The sequence below is a fragment of the Perissodus microlepis genome, chromosome 9 (assembly GCF_051167445.1).
Source record: "Perissodus microlepis isolate ML-2025 ecotype Zambia chromosome 9, ASM5116744v1, whole genome shotgun sequence".
Classification (NCBI taxonomy): Eukaryota; Metazoa; Chordata; class Actinopteri; order Cichliformes; family Cichlidae; genus Perissodus; species Perissodus microlepis.
In genome coordinates, this window is record NC_140469.1 from 3,810,244 (window position 1) to 3,831,413 (window position 21,170).

Sequence of the window (21,170 nt, forward strand, 5' to 3'; positions counted from 1 at the left end):
TGTTTGATTTCTGACAGACAATTATTTAAACAAGACAATTTATACAACTCAGAAGCTTTGAAAGAACAGTACAACTGAATGTCATCAGCATAGAGATGATAAGAAATATTATTGTAACGTCTGATAATGTGGCCTAGAGGGAGTATATACAGCAAAAAGAGAATAGGACCTAAAACAGATCCTTGAGGTACCCCAGAAGGCAGAACTGATGTTTCCGACAGCACATGATTTATACAGACAGTAAAGGATCTCTCAGATAGATACGACATAAACCATTTTAAAACAACACCAGTAATCCCAAACAAGTCTTTCAGCCTATTTATCATGATGCTGTGATCAACAGTATCAAAAGCAGAGCTGAGATCCAACATAACCAGAACAGTGTACTCTCCAGAGTCTGCTGCCATCAGAATGTCATTAGACACTTTAAGCAAAGCGGTTTCAGTGGAGTGCAATTTGCGGAAACCAGACTGGAAAATGTCCAGAACATTGTTCTTTTCCAAAAAGTTGTTAAGTTGTTCTGCAACTGTTTTTTCCAAGATCTTTGACACCAATGGTAATTTTGATATTGGCCTGTAACTGCTTGGACGAGATGGGTCCACATGTGGTTTCTTTAATATTGGTTCAACAATAGCTTGTTTAAAATAGCTGGGAACTGAGCCAGTATAAAGAGAAGTATTAATTATTTCCAGAATACAGGGGCCAATAGAATCAAACACACTAATGAAAAATGATGGAGGAAGTACATCAAGGTGGCTTGAAGTCAGTTTCATTCGACCAAGCAGAGCACTGATGTCCTGTAAGGTAGCAGGAGTAAAAGAGGACCAGGTATCAGAGGTAAGCAACGTGTCAGTGTGATACTGAGAGGATGATGGAGAAATATTAGACCTGACAGCAGCGACCTTATTAACAAAATAGTTTAAAAAGTCATTACAATCAGATTTAGTATAGACTGGTACATGAGGAATATCAGGAGAGACAATGTTTTTAATTGTATCAAACAATACTCTGGGATTTTTCTTTTTTGAAGCTATTAGATTAGCAAAATATTCCGTTCTGGCATTTTTTATCATGTCGTTAAGTGAGAAAATTGATTCCTTGAGATGTACCCTATGGACCTCAAGCTTGGAAGCCTTCCATAAACGTTCTAATTTGCGACAATATCTCCTAAAATTTCGAATACTTTCATTTATCCAAGGACAGAAATTTGAAGAATGGACAACATTTAGTTTCAGAGGTGCCACCGTATCTAAAATAGAGTTACATTGATTGTTAAAAGACAAAATAAGTGAATCCATATCATTTTGAGCCATGCGAGGGACAAACATGGCAGAAAACCTTCTAGCAGCATCCTGGTTTATAATCCGCCTTTGGATCATCAATTTAGGAGGTGAAGGATCCACGTAAAATGACAAATTAAAGAATATACAACTATGGTCACTCACATGGACATCTTCCACACATACATCATGTATATTTAAACCCAGGGAGAAAACAAGATCAAGAGTGTGGCCCTTTGTATGTGTGGGGCCAGAAACATGCTGCTTAAAGTTAAAAGACTCAGTGATAGTGATGAGCTCAGCAGCAGTGTTACAGGAAGCGTCATCAATATGAAGGTTTAAGTCTCCCAATATTACAACCTTCTCCAGTTTAATGATCGATGTCAGAAGGTCGTTAAATTCAGTTAGAAAGACCCCAGCAGGTCCAGGAGGTCGATAGATTAAAATACAGTAAAAGGTTTTCAGAGAAAGTTAGCTCGCTAGCTTCTATCTAAATACAATATAGCATGTCCTGACTGCGGGGTTTTGGAAACAAATTAAAACGTACAGCTCTGTTATCACTTCCAGCATAAATGAAGACAGAAAACTAAACAGCAGTGACGTTTGTAGGGTTACTGAAGTTTGGCTAGCTGGTATATAATGATGTGCTACGTGACCGCTAGCGACACAGCTATGTTAGCATAATATAAACAAGCTAACTTTTTTTTCCACTCGATAAAAGTTAACGTGAGTGTTCTCGGTGGTCAGGAACAAATGTAATTGCATGGCAGGATGCTGTAAAAGGACCAAACTTCAGCCAGGAGAACAACTGAGATAATCCATCCACAATACGAGGTTAGTCATTAATATACTGCTGCATGGGCTGGGCTGTAGTTACATCCTAAGGTTTTAAAAACTGAGCTTAAGTAAATGATTAGCGGTAATAAAAGCCGAGGGAGGTCAACAGTGATCACTGACTGTTTTAGGAGCTTTTTGAGATTAAATAGAAGAAAATACATAACATTAAACATGTTAACAACACAAAAGCCATATTAAATGCAGAGTACTTTAGGCCCGGAAGTAGGATTCGTCACGTCATCACTTAACGACCGGATAGCTACATTTAACAACAAGCAGCAGGCTCCAGGGCAAAAAAAAATGAAGCAAACCTAGAACTGCCCAAAGATGCAGTTTCTGTAATTGCCACTTAAGGTTGGCTTCAAAGGCAAGTGAGTCCACATAAACCTCTGTGTTAAAATGCCCACTTTTAAAGCAAAAATAAACATGGTTCTTACAAAATACCAAAATCTATATTTCGAGTGTTCCTCTTCCTACAAGCTGTGTTTTTTTTAACTCATTCATTTGAATGTTGTTAAGACTTTGAGGTATGACAGCTTTGATTGACAGGTTGATTCTAATAGCTGGTGTTTACTCCAAAGCCTCACTCAGAACTGAACCTCTTCTCTACATGTGTTTGGTTTTAATGGAATCATCTTTCAGGTAATATGGACTAGAAGTTGGGTAGTAGTAGTTTCTTGTAGTCCTAAAAGTACTACTGAGTGCTTAATAAAGTTTGCCTTTGATATAGTTAGAACTATGTGTGGAAATAGCATTTAATATTTATATATAACAAACTGAAGACATTTGCTATCTCATCATCTGTCATTTGTCATGTCAGAAAGGACCTCACACCATTACACCTTACTCATCTTGGGCATGGCTGTCAAGGGTTTGGCTTATTTATTTGAATGTTTTTTTTTGTTTGATTCATTTTATATTTATTGCACCAGCTGGCAGTTTTCTTAGGATTGAAAGCCTTACCTTTACTCCTCCAGACAAACCTCTGGCAACTAAACCACTCAACATTTGTCTCATCTATCCATCCATCCATCCATCCATCTTCTTCCGCCTATCTGGGCCGGGTCGCGGGGTCAGTAGACTAAGCAGACAAGCCCAGACCTCCCTCTGGCCACCTCCTCCAGCTTGTCGGGGGAACACCAAGACGTTCCCAGGCCAGCCAAGAGATATAATCTGTCCAGCGTGTCCTGGGTCTGCCCCGGGGCCTCCTCCTGGTGGGACATGCCCGGAACACTCACCCAGGAGGAATCCTTGTCAGATGCCCGAACCAGCTCAACTGGCTCCATTCGATGTGGAGGAGCAGCGGCTCTACTCTGAGCCCCTCCTGGATGGCTGAATTTCTCACCCTATCTCTAAGGGAGAGGCCAGCCACCCTTCAGAGGAAGCTCATTTCTGCCGATCCGCAATCTCGTTCTTTCACTCACTACCCACACATCGTGACCATAGGTGAGGGGAGGGGCGTAGATCGACCGGTAAATTGAGAGCTTCGCTTTTACACTCAGCTCTCTCTTCACCACAACAGACCGGTGCAGCGTCTGCATCACTGCAGCCCCAGCACCATTCCGTCTGTTGATCTCCCGCTCCCTACTACAGTCACTCGTGAACAAGACCCCGAAATACTTTTAATCTCATCATAGATTAAAAATTTCTTCCAGAAGGATTTTCCTTTGTCTATGTGGTCAGCTGGAGGTTTTATTCAAATTGTCAGTGTGCTGTATTTGGATGTAAGGTTTCTTACTGGAACCATCTCCATCAATAATGATAATAATATCTTTGTTTCCATGACACTGGTTGTTCAGGCAGTTTCGTTCCTGTGTCATGGCGGTTTCCTGGTTGTTTCTGACCATTTGGTTCTCTGAAGTTGCTGCACCTCCCAGTAACTTGTATACCTGTTAGCTCCGATGATTTTGGAATCTGCAGTTCTTAAAATTTCTTTGAGAGACACTGCTGGCTTGTTTAAATCTCCAGCACTCAATCCCAGAACTGCACAGAGTTTCTGCTATGTTTTACTTTACTGTGTGCTTGTCAGTCCTACAAGTGCCCTCAAACACACCTTTTAGCTGTTGTAGAGTAGAAGGTACCAGCTGTTGTCAATTATGGTCACAAGCATGGTAATTGTTGCTAACTAATGATTACATTTTATGACCTTGGCTTTGATAACACCATTCTGGAACCTTCATTTTCACCAAGTGTTTATCTCAAAATATCAAAAATAAATTTGAATTTGTGTAACAAATTCTTAAGAATGTGCTTGGTACAATTATTGAGCTTTGAAAAGAGAGCAGGTCACACTAATTATCAAAATTAGTGTGCCCTAAAATTAGCAGCCAAAGTTTGGCATCCATGAATGCATGTACATTTCAAACTGTAGCTGTAGTTTATTAAATTAAACCTGCAAAAATAAGTAAACACAGCAGCTGGATTTCTGTTACTTCTTTGTTTTTTTTGCCACTAGAAGACATTTCCAGTCTGGTTGCCTAGGTAACACTGACATATTTATCACCATATCATATGTCAATCAACAGTATCCTTTGCTCTCTCTGGCAGTCACTTCAATCGCTTGTGTTGAAATTCAGCTCAAGATCTGCCCTCTTTGCTTTGCCAGCAGTTATTTTGCCTGCCGTTGCTTGAAGTCGCAGAATGTCATTGGCTTTCTATGGTGCCTGGTCGCCCTGTCACTGTGAATTGCTTCATGTGTGGACACTCCGTTGGAGCTGTGCTTCCGCCAATAACTTTATGTAATAAACTGCCCTCTGTCACCACAGACTGGGAAGCTCGGATTGACAGCCATGGCAGAGTTTTCTACGTGGACCATGTCAACCGGACCACAACCTGGCAGAGGCCGAGCCATGCTACCAAATGTAACCATGGCATACCTCGCTCAGGGTCCACACATCAGATGGAGCAGCTCAACAGAAGGTCAGAATAGGAACACGCAGAGTAAACTCCAAGTGTAAGACTGCAGCAGTTCTGTCTAGACCAGTCAAAATAAGATACATTTCTTAACTGCAGTGATTTATATTCGGTGGTATTGCTCTGGTACCTCCGCCTGCTATGCAGCAAGCAGTAAGAATGCCTCATTATTAAGTTAGCATGGATGGAGGATCTGGAGTCCAGACGGGTTGCAAAGAGGCTTGCAGATGCACAGTTAGTGTATGAAGAGAAAAGGGAGGGAAGTGGATCAGTTGAGTGATCAGCTGGTGTGGGCTAGCACAGAGATCAGTGAATCTGGGTCGCAGGTTATAATGGACCTTCGTCCTGCCAGTAACTATGTTTGCTTTACTTCCATAAAACATGGAAGGATTATGAATGAAGTGTGGAAGAGAAGAGAGACTTGGTATCTTCTGAATGAAATGTATTTTATAGTATAGTAATTAGATTAAAATGACCAGAATACATACATTTCTTAATCAATTGGATTTTTAGTCTTTATCCATGTCATAATTTATAAACATAGTTTATAAATTTTTTGACAGAAGTAAATGTGTTTTTCTGTGTCAGATCTTTATTTTGTAAGTACATTAGTCAGATATATCTAAAATATTTGTAATAAAAATATAATAATGTACAAATTAGAAGTGGAAATATAGTGTAGCTGAAACTATCTATGTAAAGTACAAATTGCAGCCAAACCACCAGTTTGAACAGAAAGGTGAGGTAGCACTCAATAGTCTGAGCCTGTGCAGTAAGATAAACTAATGTGGAGTCAGGGTGACATCTGGTGTCTGGAAAAGGGATTGAAAACATGAAGTAGTAAATATGATGTGACATGAGACAGAAATGTATACTTTTGAAAGGGTCTCAGATTCCTGGCTGTCGTTTATTATGCAGGTACCAGAACATACAGAGGACTATGGCCACAGAAGAGAGTGGAGGGAGTCAGAGGACTGAGCGGAGCAGCAGTACTGAAACTGATCCTGACTCCACTCAGACAGGTACAGCACTGAGCCCTCTCATGCTTTACACTCACACGGCCTGCGCCTTTTAATACGACCGTCATTACGCATGAAAGACAAGTGTCCTGATGTGTGCTGGATTATGTTGTGTAATTGTGAAGGTCCTGCCTATGTGTAAGTGTTACTGCAGGTTCTGTTTTCTAAAGCAATGCTTTAAATGTTGTGGAGTGATGCTATATGTATGCATTGGCAGAGTACATGACATCACAGTCAAAAATCATGTTGTGTTAGCAACAGTTTGAAAATACCACCTATTCAGCTTGTCCTCCGCGTCCATCTGACACACTAACAATTTAACATCATATTCCTGTAAACCCTCTAATATTTTACATGAACATGGTTTATAATTCGCTCTTGTATAGTTGGGATGCTGAAATTACCTGATTGTCTTAAATGATGAAAAAAAAGCTGTAGCAGTTGCACTTTAATGTACATCAAACTGCATGGGTTGGTTTACAAAACAGTAATAAATAGTAAAGATTTCATTATATAAGCTTCCTAAATGGCCTGTTGCCTGTTTGCAGGCCCCGCCTCCCCTGTCAATCAACAGAAGATCAGCCATCTCCTCCAGTCTCCTGCTGTCAAGTTCATCACACACCCAGAATTTTTTACTGTGTTGCACAGCAACTATGTGAGTATAAACATACAAAAAGATACATACAAGCACATATTATATGTTTATTGAACCAGGAGCCCTTTGTTGGGCTTTTTCACTGATATGGATATCTTGCTGCATCACACATGTTCCTGCAGTATATCACAGTACTGTTATTATCCAGGGTGAAATACTGTAGTATTAAGTAGTTTAACGGGTTTATTAAGAGTCCCACGCTCGATACTTTTTTGGTGACTATAATTTGTGACCATAGGCAGCGTACCGGATGTTCACCAGCAGCAGCTGTGTAAAGCACATGATCCTGAAGGTGCGCCGTGATGCCAGAAACTTTGAGCGCTACCAACATAACAGGGACCTTGTGGTCTTCCTCAACAAGTTTGCAGATAGTCAGCTGGAGCTGCCAAGGGGTTGGGAAATCAAAACAGACCCCCAGGGCAAGGTAGGACAACTCGCCCACATGAATGCCCTTTCAGCAAATGTCAGTGCCTGATAGTCAGCAAGTCCTTGTGCTTGGAAATGTTAGTGAAGCGATATGTCATGGAGCTGAGAGGACCTTCATAAGCACTGTCTGTTTCCACCACATGGTGGTTATGTGAATTTATTTTATGATATAGACCGAGGATGGCATTTAACAGTTGTTATACTTACGTGGTTATATAATGAATCCCAACAGTTCTAGGGTGTTCTTTTCTTTTTAAATGAGTATTACTGATCCATTTATTAATGCCAAATAAGAAATGTACACTTTCTAAATATTTCAATAGTAGAAAATTTGATAAAGACACTTATTTTGAGGAAACTCTTGGCCCTGGTCAAAGTTGACCTGGACCGCACTGTTAAGGCATGAAATATGAACAGTAAGTAAGGGCTCATGGGAATTTCTATGTATTTAGACAGAAACAGGTTTTCAGTTTTCAGACTGCATATAATTGCCAGCATGACCCCATTTAAATTCAGTATAGTAGCAGATTTATCTGTTTGACTTCTCTGACACACCGAAATAGCTTTGAAGACATCAACTGACTGAGTGCTCGCCAACCTGGTCCTCTTCTTTGATGCAACTATTTGATAGTCAACAAGATCACAAATCCATTGCACACGTTACAATAATTCTCGTTTTCCCTTATGTGACTACACTGAACCAGCTCAGTGCTCTCCAGATTACCTTTGTGTATTTAATGCAAATGTTCAAGTTTTATTTATTTATTTTATGCTGGTGCTGCCATTAACAGTTGGAACCTCTCATTTTGAATGATTAACAAAAGCAAAGAATATGAGTGTGTTTTCTGTTTTTGGGACTGTGACCTGGAAATCAATCAACATGTTTGCTTCAGTCCTTTTTTTTCTGTCTCTTAGTCTTTCTTTGTAGATCACAACAGCCGAGCCACGACCTTCATCGACCCTCGGATACCTCTGCAGAATGGCCGGCTGCCTGGCCACCTCGCCCACAAACAGCACCTGCAGAGACTACGCAGCTACAGCGCCGGGGAGGTAATCTAACCCATCTGCATCTGTCGGTTTACAAATACTCAGAAAATGGCGGCGGTGTCGGACAGGACCGGATCAGATTCTCAATTAGCTGCACGCCCTGCTCGATCCGGTCCTACACCGCCGCCTGCTCCTGCTGGGTGGCAACATTTGGGCCAGCTCCTCCCCTGGCTGGCCCGGTCACAGTTCCACCTCCGGGGTTTCGGCACCAATGTGACACAGATGACGACCCTACCACACTTTTTGCTTTTCTTTATTTACTCTTTCCGCACGCGGTCGCTGTGCACAATCACACGGCTCTGCTGCAACTTTTCAGGTCAGCCGCCGAACACATGAACAACAACCACATTAGACAGACACAGACTTTTAAGCCAGCGAGGCGTGATTGCGGATGCTGCTCAGGTGCGTCACCTGCAGCGTCACCGCAGACCTTGCCGCGCCACAAGAGTCTGAAAAGACAAAAGAGGTCATTATCTTAAATATTTTTCATGTCTGTTTTTAACTTAAACAAGAATTGCTGGAGTAGTGGTCATGTCCTGAAACATTTTATTCCACAACAAAACAGAGTGGATGGGCTTTTCCACCTATTAGTGAATTTTCCTCATGTTTCTAGTCATAAGAGGAAATTCACCTCCTTTTCCAATTTTTGCTTTATATATCTTTTTCATTTATTTTTTGTCATAATTAACCCCTGGACTGTTTTATCAGCTATGATCTTCAGAACACCTGACTTGACCTTATTCTAATTCTGAGCTTTGCATTTGTCTGCATTTGTTACAGCACATTCTTTTAACTCTTCAAAGCTTCTTAAAGTCAGTCTGTTAAGGAAATCACGATATTTTACCAGATCAAAGTCCTTTAGTCTTTACTGAAGGACTAGCAATCTGTTTTGTTGGGAATAAAGTTTGAATAAGAAATAATTAAAAGTAGAGCACTGTATCAATGCACTGCTTATCAGTGTTCCTTATTTTGTTTTTCTCTGACTGCATCAAACCAAATTTTAAGTGGGGTCTCTGTCCGTGGATTAGTTTGGCCAAGGCACTGTTGCTTATTATAGCTTGTAGTGAAATATCACATGATATTTGGCCCTCTATCTTTCCACTGTGCTGGACGGGTTGGGTAAGATATTAAAACATTTATATTTGGCAGAGAATGAACGCAGTGTAATATGTTTATTTTGACAGCTTCTGCTCTTTGTGCAATATACATGTGAGGCTGAATAAGGGCAGAATGCTGACTCACAGGTAGAATGAATGAAAGGCTCACCTTTAATGACAGTCCAAAAAACATCAGGGAAAACATGGCAGCACAGCAGCGCGTCACAGCAGAGTACTGAGACAAACTGAGACTTCAAATACAGCCAAAAACATGAAACACGAGGCCAAAGGACCGTGACACATTCCTAAACAAGGATTCAATCTTTGAAATTAAAGGTTCAGAATTCATTGATACAGTATTATTGAGATTTGGGGGCACTCACCTCAAAATACTTCACTGAATCTGGACCCATTTTATTTTCAATTTGGACCCTAACAAAATGGTAATTAACATATGTGCATATTTAACTTAAAAACCAGAAACTTTTTCACATATAAAACTGTAAAAAATAGTATCAGTATAACAACCGCGTGGGTGCCCCTATCAAGAGTGCAAGAGCAGAAATGTGGATGACAAACCACTGCAGCAGAAAAGGACAATAAAGGTTCTTTTTCTCACGGTTACGGCACACTGCTCAGTGTAGGATATATATGCGCCCTTCTTCCCTTGTCGAGTCTAATCAGGAGATAAATAAAAAATGTCCACGACTAAATCTTTCATTATATTTGGACAGCAGTCTTATGTTGTTTTTGTTTCAGGCCTCTGATGTGTCCAGGAGTCGAGGGGCTTCTCTGATGGCCAGGCCAGGAAACAGCTTGGTAGCTGCTATACGAAGTCAGCATTATGCTGACTCACAGCAGCTGAGCGCTCCATGTAAGCCCATCACCGGCACATTGTTTGTATTTTTTACTGATGAGTCGTTCTTTTACAGTGTTTATGTCTGACTGCTTCTCTCACCAGCTTACAATGACAAGATAGTGGCATTTCTTCGACAGCCAAACATATTTGACTTGTTACAGGAGCGACAGCCCAGCCTGACTAGGAACCATGCACTGAGGTACGCTTTCTCCCGCTTCTCACGTAAAACATCCGCCTGATGCCAGCGTCGTTAACAATCATGTTAGGGTTTGTTTTATACGATTAAAAGACAAGTAGAGGCAATGATAACTTTGAACCGGACAAAGCTTAAAATGAGTAGATAATCAGCACAGTGTATTGGTCTCTCTGTCTTGGTGTTTTTTAACAATGCTTCATAAGCCCCTCTGCCTGACTGATGACTGCTGCTGAGATGTTGGAGGTGGTGGCATCACGCTGTCTCTCAGCAGCAGGAGCAGAAAGACTGGTCGTACCTGAGGGAGGGATGAGATATCTTTAAAGAGACAAATTACAAACCAATTCGTTTCCCTCTCGATTGTTCAGGGAGAAGATCCACTACGTCAGGACTGAAGGAAATCAGGGAGTGGAGAAGCTGTCATGTGATGCTGACCTGGTCATCCTGTTAAGGTGAAGAACTTGGATTCAGGTGGATTCAGCTTCAAACCCAGTGTCTACTTACACGCCACTAATCAAAGTTTTGCTTCTCTGCTCTGTTTCTTGCAGTTTATTTGAAGAGGAAATCATGTCATGTGTTCCACCTCACCCCATCCATCACAACCTCAGCTTCTCTCCTCGCTGTTCCCCCGCCTCGTCGCCACAGAACTCTCCCGGTAGGACTTGTTACCGTTCCTTTAACGATGCTGCATCCTTTATAATGAGTTCCTCTTTCAAATTCTCACTAATTAATTCCTAGCCGCAACTTTTATAGTAGCTCTGTGTCACAATTATGCTAGCATGTGCTATTGTCGTTGTTTTGTTTAGTTTTAATATATTTTTTTGACATTTATTTCATTTAAAATTTATAACCCCCAAAAAAGTGAGAAAAAGAAGCACAAGTGATGGGCTTTTACTTACACAGAAGGTGGAATTTGAAAGAGGGTGGAGGGTGTAAGAAAAGGAAACAAGAATTAAGAGAGCTGTTCTTTCCCTCTGTGCTAACTAGAGAGGGATCAAGCTGATCAGCCGTACCAAGAAGCTGTGGGAAAGAGTTGGTGAAGCTAAGTTAAGAAGAGGGGTGACGATGAGTGAGCAGCAGTATGGCTTCATGCTGAGAAAGAGCTCCACAGATTTAAAGTTTGCTTTGACAGTGTTGATGATGAAGTATAGTTACGGATGTCAAGAGAGCGCCTTAGGGCCTTAGAACACAGATAAGATTCATGAATGTGGTTAGTGTAACAGAGAAGGGTGCTGGGGATAGGGTGAGATGGCGCCCCCTAAAGGAAGCAGCTGAAAGAAAAAGAAGCACTTGACATTATAGTAACTGTGACATATAACATGTAACCATGAAACTACCTATTTATTTCCCTACATTGGTATGATCTGTGATATGCTACTGGTTAAGCATAGAAATGGAGAAACAGGATGCATGTGGCATTCACCAATAACAGGTGACCATAATACAGTAGACTGTATATAAAAGATGGACATAACCACTGTGGCGTTATTGATTTTAGAGTCATTTGAAGTCTCGACATTAATGTTTGTTTATCAAAACTTTCTCTTTTTCTTTCTTTCACTTTTTTGGGACAAGAAGTAGGAGTGCTAAGTTGTTAGCTAATGCTAGCAGACATGCATGCACGCTAAGTAGTGTTAAGTAAAAATTCTAATTGAAGAATAAAATTTCATTCAACAAAACTGAATTCTTGGACTGTATCACACAGCAGGAGGTGTTTGCTGTCGGGTATTTTCATGGATGTGTGCTTGTGTGTACCTGCTGTTTGAAGCAACCATGTGTGCAAAAAACACAAAAAAGCTGGTCACATATGCAGGTGATGAAATCTGGAGCCCATCACACAATAGACACTCACACACAGTGACAACTCATAATAGACACACTGTATGACAGAACCTGCTGTGCTATGCGATGCTGCTCTAATCTTATCTTAATGAGCTCCAGCAGACTTCTGACAGGCCTCAACAGTGTTTTTGTGAGTGTGATTTGGGGTGTGCGTGTCCTTGATGGGAGATTCTATAAAAGGAAACTAGGTCACAGCAGGGAAGCCTGGTCTGTAAATGTGTTTCATTCATTAGTTGTGCTGTTGTCTTTGTTGAAACACGATGAACGCTGAACCGTTTCATATCACTCATTCACCGTTAGAACTATCCGTCGCTGCCTACTCTTACTTCTTACTGACCCTTGAAGCATGTTTGATCCTTTAATGCTGTAAAGGATTTTTTTGCTATAATTTGATAACTTTAGCACCAAGATTGGAGTAGGAAGGAAATGAATGTGGAGTGACATGAAGGAAAAGGCCTCGACTGTCACAGATGAGAGCAACTAATGTGCAGACAACAGGAGCCAGCAGATGGGTAGAAAAACAAGGAACTATAATTAGCCTCACAGTTAATTAAACACCACGTCACACTGTGACAGGAAGAGCCAATGAACTTACTTACACTAAATAATTTTTAAAAAATGTGAGTCAGCAGAAGGAAAGACTAAATAATAAAGAACAAAGAGAACAGGTAAATTCAATCAGACACTAATGCAGGCATGAAAAGAACAAAGGGAGGTGAGCACAGAAACGATCCTTCAGGACAAGACCGGAAGTAAAACGAGAGCCGATTAGCAATAAACTCACACAGGCAAAGAGAAGAAGAGTGAAAAATCTGGGAAACACTATATCACCATAAATGCCAGGTGTTAGCCAGTGGCCACCAGGAGAGTAATACCCAAACCTCAGCAAGAAAAACGTGTGCTTAATTTTTCTGTGTTACAAGTAAGAATAAGCAGATGTTATCACACAGTGTGTACAAGATGAGGAACAAGTGCGGGTTGTTTTTTTGTTTTTTGTTTTGCAGCTGGATGATATCTAATAGAGCTGACTGTTTACCGTGCTGCAGTTATTACTGTAAAGTGGATTCTAGTGATTAACAGCTTGATAAGACTAGTGACTGCTTTTTCTTAGCAGTGAGATATGAAATAAAGTCAATAGGCCCGTGACAGCCTGGCCACCTGCCTAGGCTGTACCCTGCGTCCCACTTTGAACAAAACAAAGTTGGTAGAACAACTTCCCAACTTGTGCAAGAAGCACATATTTTCAGTGTGACACATGCTCCAGTCTGTATGCCAGATATCCTCGGGCAAGATATTAACCCCAAGTTTCTGTCCATCTCGGAGACCTACATCCACTGGAGTATGAATGTGAGTGAGTGTTACATAGAAAACACTTACATAGAAAAATGTTTGTATGCAGAAACCAGTTCATTTCATTCAAGTCATTTTTATTTGGCATTCATTTGAAAAAGGTTTTGCCTCAGAGGGTTTCATAATCTGTTGTTAGACTGTTTGGTGGACTACATGGTGATTCCCTTCACATAACTGGCTGAGTGTAACTGTAACTGCAGTTTTACTGACTGGCAGAGTAATGCAACTTGTGTTCTGTGTGCAGGCTTGCAGAGGGCCAGGGCTCCAGCTCCTTACCGCAGAGACTTTGAAGCCAAACTGCGAAACTTCTACAGGAAATTAGAAGCTAAAGGATACGCCCAGGGGCCAGGAAAGATCAAGTGAGAGTTTTTCCTTCCCACTGTTGCCAAGTGCTTGCTCATAGGGGGTCCTTTGATTGTTGGGGTTTTCTGTCTATTATTGGGGTTCTTTACCTCGAGGTTTGAGACCCTTGAGGCAACTTTTGGCATTATATGAATAAAACTGAATCGAAGTAAGACCCAAATGGAGCAACTCATTTTATCATGGCAGAGTTTGATGCCCATTAGACATAATATGTATTTATTTACATTGCACATGTATCAGCATAGGTCCTGATGCAACTTTAAAATATGTCCAAAGACATATTTGTTCACTGTGTCTACTCCATGGAGACATGGTCGTAGCTATAAAGGAGAGTGGTGAAGTCCTCTTTTTTTAAATGTGTTTTTCAGAAAACAAACAGAGCGCCCCTTTAGAAATGATACTTATGTTGTATGAATGTGTCAGCATTGAGCAGTGAGGTTTTTTTGGGGTATATCGGTGCGTTTCAGCTGTCCTGCTTGTTGTAGGTTGCTCATCAGGAGAGAACATCTACTGGAAGGAACCTTCAACCAAGTGATGGCATATTCACGCAAAGAGCTGCAGAGGAATAAACTCTATGTCACGTTCCTTGGGGAGGAGGGGTAAGACAAATAAACACGAACAGGTGACCGTGGATGTACCACTGCAGTGCCTACAATACTGCTGTCACACACTTTAGAAGCCTCAAACTGTGTGAGGAAGAAGCTGAGTGGTATAAACACTAACTGAACACTGGACATGTGCTCACCCATACAACTACACACATACAACTACAATGCACCACTAGATGAATCCACTGAAAACTAGAATGCGTAATGCGGCCATACTGTATGTGCTGTCATCTAGAAACATGACCACAAAGTGTACCAAGGACGTGCTCCACAAGCTCACACCGTGACTGCACGCACCGCAGTTACAATCTTCCTCAGCGCAGAAAATGAGTTTTCATGCATGAAGGTAGAGGCCCCGTGTGATGGCGGTATTAAGAGCTAGCGGTACACGCTCAGTGACCTCTCAGTTTCTGGCAGCTTAGCTCTGGCAGCACTGGCGTCTTCAGAAATGCTTACATTCACTCCTGTACTCAGGTGCAGCACAAATCCGATCAATAGTCGTATTAGCATTTAGTTCACAGTCGACTACTTAAACACCGTTTAGTAGTCCAGAATTAGCCTGTATTGTCAGTTGAAGTTGCATCTTCTCTCTTCAGGTTAGATTACAGCGGTCCTTCCAGAGAGTTCTTCTTCCTCTTGTCTCAGGAGCTATTCAATCCGTACTACGGCCTGTTTGAATACTCAGCCAATGACACCTACACCGTGCAGATCAGCCCCATGTCAGCGTTTGTTGAGAACCATCTGGAATGGTAAGCTGTGTGATGCATACTCACGTCCTTCTCTCACCCCAACCGGTCGGAGCAGATGGCCCCGCCCCTCCCTGAGCCTGGTTCAGTCTGAGGTTTCTTCCTGTTAAAAGGGAGTTTTTCCTTCCCACTGTCACCACAGATGAGTGTTTTGACTGGGAACACACAATGAATGCCATAACCTTTCAGTTCCTTACACATTTTACACTGTGAACAAACAAGCATGAAAGCATAAGACAGGTTCCTAAAGCATGCTTCAGAAACAGTTGTCTGTCCACAGCAGAAGTGTTTAAAAGTGCAGTGGCAAGTGGGCTGTCCTCTGTCATAATGAAGAGAATAAGAAAGTCTCAGTCCAAGACATGACTGCCCTCGGCTCACTGCTATATGTTACCCAAGGACGCTATTTTTCAGTATTTCCCTCACATGTGATGCAGGATTTCTCCTAACATAAACTTTAGGAGCAGCATTCATTCTTTTGTGTTCCTGTCGTTCCCTGTGGTCGTTCAACAGTGAATGCCTTCCATAGTTGTCTTGTTCAACATGCACTTTTTATGAAAACACAGGCATCATCAGCATCTTTCTATTTGCTGATCCTTGCTCTGAGCATCGTGCATGATAATCAGGATGCTGAGACAAAAAAATAAGCGCCATGCACACGGGAATAAAAGTAGGACGAACCATACAAATATATTCAAGGCCCGGTGTTTTGGACGTTACTCTAAATCTGGTGAGGGTTGCAGAAATCACTTTGTTCCCAAATAATTAGGTACTGTCCAATTAGCAAAGGTTGTCTTTGTGCTCCTAAAAGACTTGGGTTGCCTTGAAATTGTGATCAATTAAGTACAACAGTGAAAGAAAGTTGGTGTCAGCCAATTTAAAAACACTAATTAAGCTAACATGTCTCTGCACTGTTGGTGAAAACTCATTAGGTAAAGGGAGAACCTGTGAACTCCACATAGAAAGGTCCCAGGTGATCATGAGATTACAATCTAGACCTGCTTTCCATAATGTGACAGTACACCACTAAACCAGTGGGCCACCCGGGCTTGTTTGTGTGATTCTGAAGCAAATGTTGGGTTTGTGTGTCTCCAGGTTCCGTTTCAGTGGTCGCATCCTGGGCCTGGCTCTGATCCATCAGTATCTGCTGGACGCTTTCTTTACTAGACCGTTCTACAAGGCCCTGCTCAGACTGTCAGTACACACACGTACACACCTGCAGCACTGTTCATGTGTTTTCACGGGTTTATATTCAGTTGAAACAGTTACAGCTAATGTGTGTTAGTGATGAACATTTGAGGAACAAGTGAAGCATGGCAGTTGTGTGTCAGTACCTTTGACTTTTGCGTCTGTCTCAGGGCGACGGACCTGTCTGATCTGGAGTATCTGGATGAGGAGTTTCATCAGTCTCTACAGTGGATGAAAGACAACGACATCACCGACATCCTCGACCTAACCTTCACTGTCAACGAGGAGGTGTTTGGCCAGGTCAGTGTGTGTGTGTGTGTGTCCATCTGAGTGTGTCACTGACCCACCACCAGTCGCGGCAGATGGATGAACACTTTTTAATCAGAGCATCAAAAGTCAATTAAACTTTCCCATTGAGATGTGATTTGTTTTACATTTTTTTGAGGAGTAAAGTTTAACACCTGCTCATTTCCTTTTTGTTTTTCACCTGTCGAGGCTATAATGTCACTGACGTTCCACACTGCTGTTATTTACCTCTTTACTCTTCTAACTGTGATGCCAGGTAACGGAGCGTGAGCTAAAGTCCGGTGGCGCCAACCTCCAAGTAACTGAGAAGAACAAGAAGGATTATATAGAGCGAATGGCCAAGTGGAGGGTGGAGAGAGGAGTGGTGCAACAGACGGAGGCTCTGGTCCGAGGCTTCTACGAGGTAAACAACACAAGGTTTTCAACAACTCGTCAGTTCTTGCAATACACAGTTCACTTTCTAGTGCCTGCAACCTCAAAGCATCATAATACACACATGGAAATAAATGTTAGCACAAAGAACTGAACCTTTTGTTCCTTCCTTTCCAGGTGGTGGACTCCAGGCTTGTGTCGGTATTCGATGCACGGGAGCTGGAGCTGGTCATTGCTGGGACGGTGGAGATTGACCTCGGTGACTGGAGAAACAACACCGAGTATAGAGGAGGTGTGTTAGACAAAGAAAATAGAAAGAAATATTGACTCTTTGATATGTGCATATTTGCAGCTCATTATTTTTGTTCTTTAGCACTACTACCTTTATGCTGGGGCTCTTCCCAAAATAATCCCTTTTAAGGATTATTATGAGTTTGTCTTCTATCTGAATCAAGATGGTTTAGCTCCAGTCTTCACTTTACATTGGCTCACATTAAGCCAACTTTCTGCAGAATGGCTGCCCCTCGTAAACAAAATACAGCAGGTGTGTGGGATTTCTGTGCTTACACAGTGAGCACAGAAATGACTATATTAGCTGTACAACAGTAGAAAATCCTGTGTGAAACCAAGTTTTTAGAGCAGTTTGGACTAAGCTAAATATGGGTTGCCACTATTTTAACTGCAAATGAATAACAGAAAATGGCACAGTAAAATGCATTGCTTGTTTTGTGTTGGTCAATGTGTGTAACCTTAGTTAAATGTGATGTCACACATGCTAGGTTACCATGACGGCCACATAGTGATGCGCTGGTTTTGGGCTGCGGTGGAGCGCTTCAACAATGAGCAACGCCTCCGTCTGCTGCAGTTTGTCACGGGGACATCCAGCGTTCCCTACGAAGGCTTTGCCGCCTTGCGAGGTTCGAATGGCCTCCGGCGCTTCTGCATTGAGAAGTGGGGCAAAGTGACATCGCTACCCAGGTATCTCGTCCTCTTCTGCACTCCTACCTGTTCTTTACAATCAGTAAGGAACATGGTTCAAGTAGAGTGAGCTCATCCTGGCCACCAGGAACAACACAGCACAGTTTTCTACATAGCCTGCACGTGTGTATTTTTAAAACAAGCAATCAGGAGGATGGCACTTCAGCACCAAAATGTAGATTTATGAGCTGGTAAAAATAGTTCCCAAACGATGGAACTAAAAACCTATTTAGCTAAAATCTGAACCTTTATGACAATCCACCTGGCTGTACCTGTTCTACCATGAACAGAATCAGCGACAAAGGGGAATCCTGGCAGAGTCCAAGACCCATCAGAAATCCACAAGTCCAAAAAATGCACGTAGACAGATTGTACAAACCCCCACATACTCTCGAATGTCCTCAAGAGGATTAAGAACTGATCTGTTGTTCCACAACCAGGATAAGGAACTGCGTTGTTCCTCTTGAATCTGAGGTTTAACTAACTGATAGACACATTTCTCCAGTACGCTGTCATAGGACCAGTTCATTTACAACATGCAGTATTTCTGACTTAATTCTTGAGAAGTCTTCTCTGATTCGTCAGTGATGTTGTGCTCATGCTTTTTTGGTAATTTTCCTTTGAGGTCTTTTTAAACTGCTTTCAGCTCCTTTTCCCATTCTTTTGGAAAGCTTATTCTAATGCATTGTTTTAATTCGGGAGTTGTGCTGGTTGTTGTTTGGATATAGTTGGATAGTAATGAATATTTCTGACACACAGTGTCAGCACACAAGTGAATATACCCTGTAAACACCTCTACCATGTCATCATCTTGTTGAAAGACATCCCAGTCTGTAGATGGAAAACAGTCATTTAACTCCTCCATGTAATTATCTTGCCAGAGCCTGACCATCTCTGAGGTTTACTACATTTCAATGCAGATGTGTGAGTGGAGGATGAAGTAGATGGTGCGAATTACAAAGAGGTGGTTACATCTCAACATAGTGTGCATCTTTTACATTACCTTAACATTTGTCCAGTGTCTTGTGTTTTCATTACTAACGTATTGCTGAAATCCAATATTGGCCGGCAACACATGTAAACAACATGTTTGTAATTGATGTCAGTATCTGTAAATACCGATTGCCTTACATGATTTTGGGTGTAATAAAGTCACCTGAGGTCATGAAGGTTGTTCCCTTGACATCAAAGCTGCAGTAAAACTGTCTGCCATCTCAAAGTACCTGGACTTTGATTGACTGCAGCAGTGTATTATTTTGTTGAGGCACTATATACAGGATATACAGTTCAAATGTGTTGACATTGATCAGCAGAAAGGCTGTTTGGCTCTCCCACCTCTGCAGTGCAGCTAGATGAGAAATTGTTCTCCGACCTTGGAGTCAGATGTTAATTTGATAAACAAGCAGTGCTCAGCAGAAAGTATGCAAGAGTCAGGTTTTACTGCAAAGGAGGGAAAAGGTGCCAGTGTTTGATACTTGCCTGGAGCACTCACATCGTTCTGTTGTTCAGCTAATAATAGGAAGTGTGGAAATGGTGTGTATGGGACTGTGTCCAGCCTTTTTCAGACGTGGGATACTTCAAATCGACAGCCTCCTAATTTTTTCAAAATCACTTCCGACATAGGTCACCATAGTAGTATTTGCACTGGACACAGGAACTTTCTTTCAAGGAACTAAAAGATTCCTCTGCACCATTAGTTGTCTGTCTTTCCACTACATCTAAATAGCTTTAACTATTAGGCAGTCAATCTTGTCATGTAAAAGTGTTTTTACGTGTTATTTTTGATGCAGCTACATCAGCTACACATCTCACTGCTCCAGACCAGTTAATATATCAGTCAACAGGGCCGTCACTGGCTTATTGAATGTTACATTAATCTGGGCATTACAACTTTGACCAATCCAGTAGATGGCAGTAATGCAGAAGATGTTCTTCAAAGCAGTCCTGTTTTTAAATCAGCTGTGTAACTCCAAAAGACTCATTTTGTATGTGGCTATCAATGTTCATGGTACTGCCTGCACTGCGCTGATAATTCAGTTCAGTTCAGTTCTACTGAATTCATATGACGTCAAAACACAAGACGTGTTGCCTCAAGGCACTTTATATTGTAAAGTAAAGACCTTACAATAACAGAGAGAAAACTCCAACAATCAAACGACCACTTGTGGGCAAGAACTCGGCAACACAGAAAGAGAAACAAACTTCCAGCAGAACCAGGCTCAGGGAGAGACATACATGTGCTGCAACGGGTGGAAATGAGGCGAGGTGGACAGGATAAGACAGGATAATAATGTGTTATCTGTAAATGGTACATAAGTATTACTAGGGCTGATCTTTTTGGACGGCCTCATCCATCTTTTATAGAAAACTGATCAGACACGAAGCTGACACATTCAGATTTCAGATTCAGACATTTAAGTATTTTGACATTGACTGTTTGTTCTGTAATTTACATGGCCACCCCCAGCTAGCCAGAGATTTTTACCATGCAGATAGCACCACATCTCTGTGGGACTTTGATGTTGAAAAAAACGTGTCAGCCATTTCAGATGAACCTGACATAATATTAATGGATTGTGTTTATATAGCACTTTTCAAGACCCTCAAAGCGCTTTACAATTCCACTATTCATTCACTCTCACATTCACACACTGGTGGAGGCAGCTACAGTTGTAGCCACAGCTGCCCTGGGGCAGACTGACAGAATGGAGGCTGCCATATCGCACCATCGGCCCCTCTGGCCATCACCAGTAGGCAGTAGGTGAAGTGTCTTGCCCAAGGACACAACGACCAAGACAGACAGAGCTGGGGATCAAACCGGCAACCTTCCGGTTACAAGATGAGCTTCCCAACCCCCTGAACCACGGTGACATGTAACCTCTTGACTGTAGTAACCACATTCTGCATGGGTTTATGGATTTTAACCTGCAAGGAAAACGGGCTGCTGCTGCTAGCATCGCTAGCAAAGCTAGTCTGCTAGCTAACACCTGTATGTGTGTGCAGTGTTATGCACAATGCAGAGTGCCACACCAACATTTAATCTGAACTGTTTCAAATAACTCCTTTATTCACACGTAATATTTGTACATCATCT

At 41.8% G+C, this 21,170-nt stretch overlaps 1 protein-coding gene across 3 annotated transcripts in view; it reads left to right on the plus strand.

Annotated features, from left to right (window-relative positions):
- The window catches only part of hecw1a (HECT, C2 and WW domain containing E3 ubiquitin protein ligase 1a), a 103,149-nt gene that overhangs the window by 75,079 nt on the left and 6,900 nt on the right, over positions 1–21,170 (plus strand). For all 3 annotated transcript variants that reach the window (XM_084938751.1, XM_084938750.1, XM_084938752.1), the window contains 17 exons: positions 4,883–5,036; positions 5,949–6,052; positions 6,598–6,704; positions 6,943–7,128; positions 8,046–8,180; positions 10,034–10,148; positions 10,236–10,332; positions 10,695–10,778; positions 10,875–10,981; positions 13,763–13,877; positions 14,367–14,480; positions 15,086–15,238; positions 16,328–16,426; positions 16,591–16,720; positions 16,983–17,129; positions 17,276–17,390; positions 17,878–18,076. In XM_084938751.1, the coding sequence (XP_084794877.1) occupies positions 4,883–5,036; positions 5,949–6,052; positions 6,598–6,704; positions 6,943–7,128; positions 8,046–8,180; positions 10,034–10,148; positions 10,236–10,332; positions 10,695–10,778; positions 10,875–10,981; positions 13,763–13,877; positions 14,367–14,480; positions 15,086–15,238; positions 16,328–16,426; positions 16,591–16,720; positions 16,983–17,129; positions 17,276–17,390; positions 17,878–18,076 (2,161 nt within the window). The remainder of the gene's footprint in view (positions 1–4,882; positions 5,037–5,948; positions 6,053–6,597; positions 6,705–6,942; positions 7,129–8,045; positions 8,181–10,033; positions 10,149–10,235; positions 10,333–10,694; positions 10,779–10,874; positions 10,982–13,762; positions 13,878–14,366; positions 14,481–15,085; positions 15,239–16,327; positions 16,427–16,590; positions 16,721–16,982; positions 17,130–17,275; positions 17,391–17,877; positions 18,077–21,170) is intronic.